General features: G+C 36.6%; 2 protein-coding genes across 2 annotated transcripts; both read right to left on the minus strand.

The window, feature by feature from the left end:
• Nucleotides 1-132: 132 nt before the first annotated feature.
• Nucleotides 133-1,170, minus strand: Gasu_65750 (archaeal ATPase; the record flags this gene model as incomplete). The annotated part of the gene is made up of 1 exon (XM_005702227.1): nucleotides 133-1,170. A coding segment is annotated over exon 1 (938 nt), but the record flags the coding sequence as incomplete, so codon positions are not given.
• Nucleotides 1,171-1,569: 399 nt separating this feature from the next.
• Gasu_65760 (archaeal ATPase) lies at nucleotides 1,570-3,183 on the minus strand (the record flags this gene model as incomplete). The annotated part of the gene is made up of 1 exon (XM_005702228.1): nucleotides 1,570-3,183. A coding segment is annotated over one exon (1,557 nt), but the record flags the coding sequence as incomplete, so codon positions are not given.

Raw genomic sequence — 3,183 nt, forward strand, 5'->3', positions numbered from 1 at the left:
TTACGCTGCTCACTGAGACTTATCAGACGAGGTAAGAATGGCGCAACACAATAATTTGTTACTAGAAAGCTATTCATTATGATCAAGAAGGTTTCCTTAGATAATAAGAAATTGTTGTTGGATGATTTATACAGCAGAAGGTAACTGATTGCTCGAACAAGTAAACCAGGAACACCACCAGTCAATTCCAACAACAATTCTGCAAGTTCACTAGTTGAGAAGTCTTCGTGACAAAGAATTTCTGAAACCTTTGGGCTCCCAGGGAATAAAAAGCAAGAACTTTTCTCCAAATGTTCCACGATACTATGGTTCTCAAGCGGCGAAAGAGGAATAAACACTAACTGAACTCTTGAGACTGAAGCTACGTAATTATATATATTTAAGCCTTCACTTTTCCCAACAACTATAAAAAACAAGTCGGGTTCTTTACACAACTCACGAATAATACCGAAAAAGTCGTTGTAAGGTCGAACCACACCTTTGTCATTCTTCTCCAGTTCAAAAAAGGTTCCCTTTGTATCAAACACACCAACTTCATCAAATGCCACAAGAAGATATTGATCGGAAGGAATGTTTAAGATTGAACGGATTTTCTGGACCAAAGCATCACTCCTAAGTTTTAGTTCCTTGAAACATTCGTCCGGGTCTGGTTGCGGAAGACCTGATTGCAAAAAAGCAGCCTTTACTAACAAATAGTAGACTGCCCACTTTAGGTTGCGTTCTTTCGGTTCTGTGGGCTCCAACTCCCTCAAATCCACAAAGAGCAATGAAGCCCTTTTCAGCTTCTCCAGGAAACCTCTTCGGTTGGCCTTCTCAGACTCACCAACGTAATCGAGACCTATCAGTGCACTTTCACCCATATTATTCACCAGTTCCAAGTAACTTTTTACGAATTTTGTCTTCCCACTTCCGAAGAGGTGGGGACCAAAGGGTATGACTGGTTTGAAAGGGATACCAAGTTTACGGAGAGTGTATAGCTGAAATAACTGCTTTGTTACTACACCAACATCTTGTTCTCGGTCTACTACAACCATGTCATATACGGTTTCTGGTTGAAACTCACTAGACATATCGCAAGCTATGAAGTAAACTATGCGACAGTAAAATACAACAATGGTCAATCAATCTTCTTTAATAGTTTCCAATGCTCAAACTCTTGATTGCGACGAAAGTCTTTTGAAGCTTTGAACAAGTCTTGATAAGAACATGATTTGCCTTTTAGATAAAGACTATCTTTCTCATTTTTTTTGTAATAAAGAGTGGATATTGGTTTGTGTGCAATTGTATATAAAAACAACTTCTCTGAGCTATTAGAAAATAGACCAGCTGAGGAACTTTCAACCTAAGGCGAACCATATATAAAGTCTTTGACGAATACAATACCTTGTATAAAACCCATTTATCAACACGTTGGGACACTCTCCTGAGTAGTAACAAGAAGCAAACAAGACCTGTCAAACTGTGACAGTGACTTTTACAACAATAGGCTTATTTTGATTTTCGTGGTTAGTACCATATTAAGACAATAATCCTCAGAGTGAAAGCAAATAAGTTGTAACCGAGTTTCAAACATACAAAAAAAAGTTTATTTGCTCTTCAAAACAAAGGGAAGGACTGAGTTAGAATCTATTGCCAACTTAAGAAACTGTTACGGATTCTATCGAGTAAATCTAATCCAAAATCCCAGAAAGTAGGATTATGAGAAACACAAAATGCTCTTTCAAGTCCATTCAATATTTCTTTGTCAATCAGCATTTGGACATCTCTTTCACAAAGAATAACAAGTTCACAATTATCAGGTACTTTGAACAAATCACCTCCAATAAACATTCCACTGGAGTAACAACGACTCTGATTACCCAACTCATTAGAAACATTCAATGATAACTTTGTACTAACGATAATAAGCATACAATGATGATAATCCACTGCACTGGATAAGACTTGATCATAAACAGGATCTAAAAATTTCTTGGCTTCATCTATAATATCTGACAAGCCAATTCCTTCCGACTTCCAACGTCCTTTACATGCAACTCCAACAGTAAGAACTTTGGGTTCCACAGGAGATTGTAATTTGAATATAATATCAGGACTATGAGAAGTAGCGTCCAAAGGAATGTAAATAGTCTCTAAATAAAGTGTCTCTCGAATAATCTTATTCCATTCAGTATTGGCAAAAGTTCGTCGACTCTTGTTCGATTCACTTTTTGTTTCTCTAGAACTAACAACAGACTTGATATAGTGAATAGGTGATATTGTACTGATTGGAAGTTTCATTTGTTTCCATATCGGAGACAATTGACACAACAATTCTCTCAACTCATTTCGATTCTTTGAAGACAACATCAAAACTAGTCGTAAAGCGACAATTCCTTCAAATACACGACACTTTGAATAGACGAAACAATCTACTGGTTCTACATCAAGTGATTCGAGAAGTATCTTTTCCAAAGAAGAGATGGAAGGGTCTTTCTTGAAGATTCCAACAAATACTTTTGGAATAAGAATTTGGAAAGTATTCTGATCAATAGGATATCGATATAGTCCCATCTCAGTGACTGCATCAAATAGATAAGACTCCGAGGACAATCTATCATCTACTTGAAACGGTATACGATAAAGTGCCATCATCAAAAGTAAATCAAAAACACTTTTTCTATCTTCGTCCAAATTCAATATTCGTTCCACAAATGGTTCAGCACAAATTCTTCGGAAATCGTAGTCATTCATACACGTCAAACATTCTTCTTTCGATATGAAAGGCTGGTTTCTTGCTATTATATAATTCAGAAGCATATTTACTGCACGAGTCAACAAACCAGGAACTCCACCTGTACATTCCAATAACGAATCTGCCAATTCATTTACTGAAAATGAAGAACTACATAAGACATTACAAACTGGAACTTGAGTAGGTGTTTCAAGAAGACTTTTTTGAAGGAACTCAACGATACTGGAAGCGTCCAAAGGTGATAAAGGGATAAAATGTAATATAACTCTTGATAGCCCAAAAGCCACATCATTCTTAATACTTAAACCCTTGCTTTTCCCAACAACAATAAAAAACAAGTCGGGTTCTTCGCACAATTGACTAATGATACCAAAAAAGTCATTGTACGGTCGAACCACACCTTTGTCATTCTTCTCCAGTTCAAAAAAAGTTGCCTTTGTATCAAACAC

The sequence above is a fragment of the Galdieria sulphuraria genome, assembly GCF_000341285.1.
Source record: "Galdieria sulphuraria unplaced genomic scaffold scaf_355, whole genome shotgun sequence".
Classification (NCBI taxonomy): domain Eukaryota; phylum Rhodophyta; class Bangiophyceae; order Galdieriales; family Galdieriaceae; genus Galdieria; species Galdieria sulphuraria.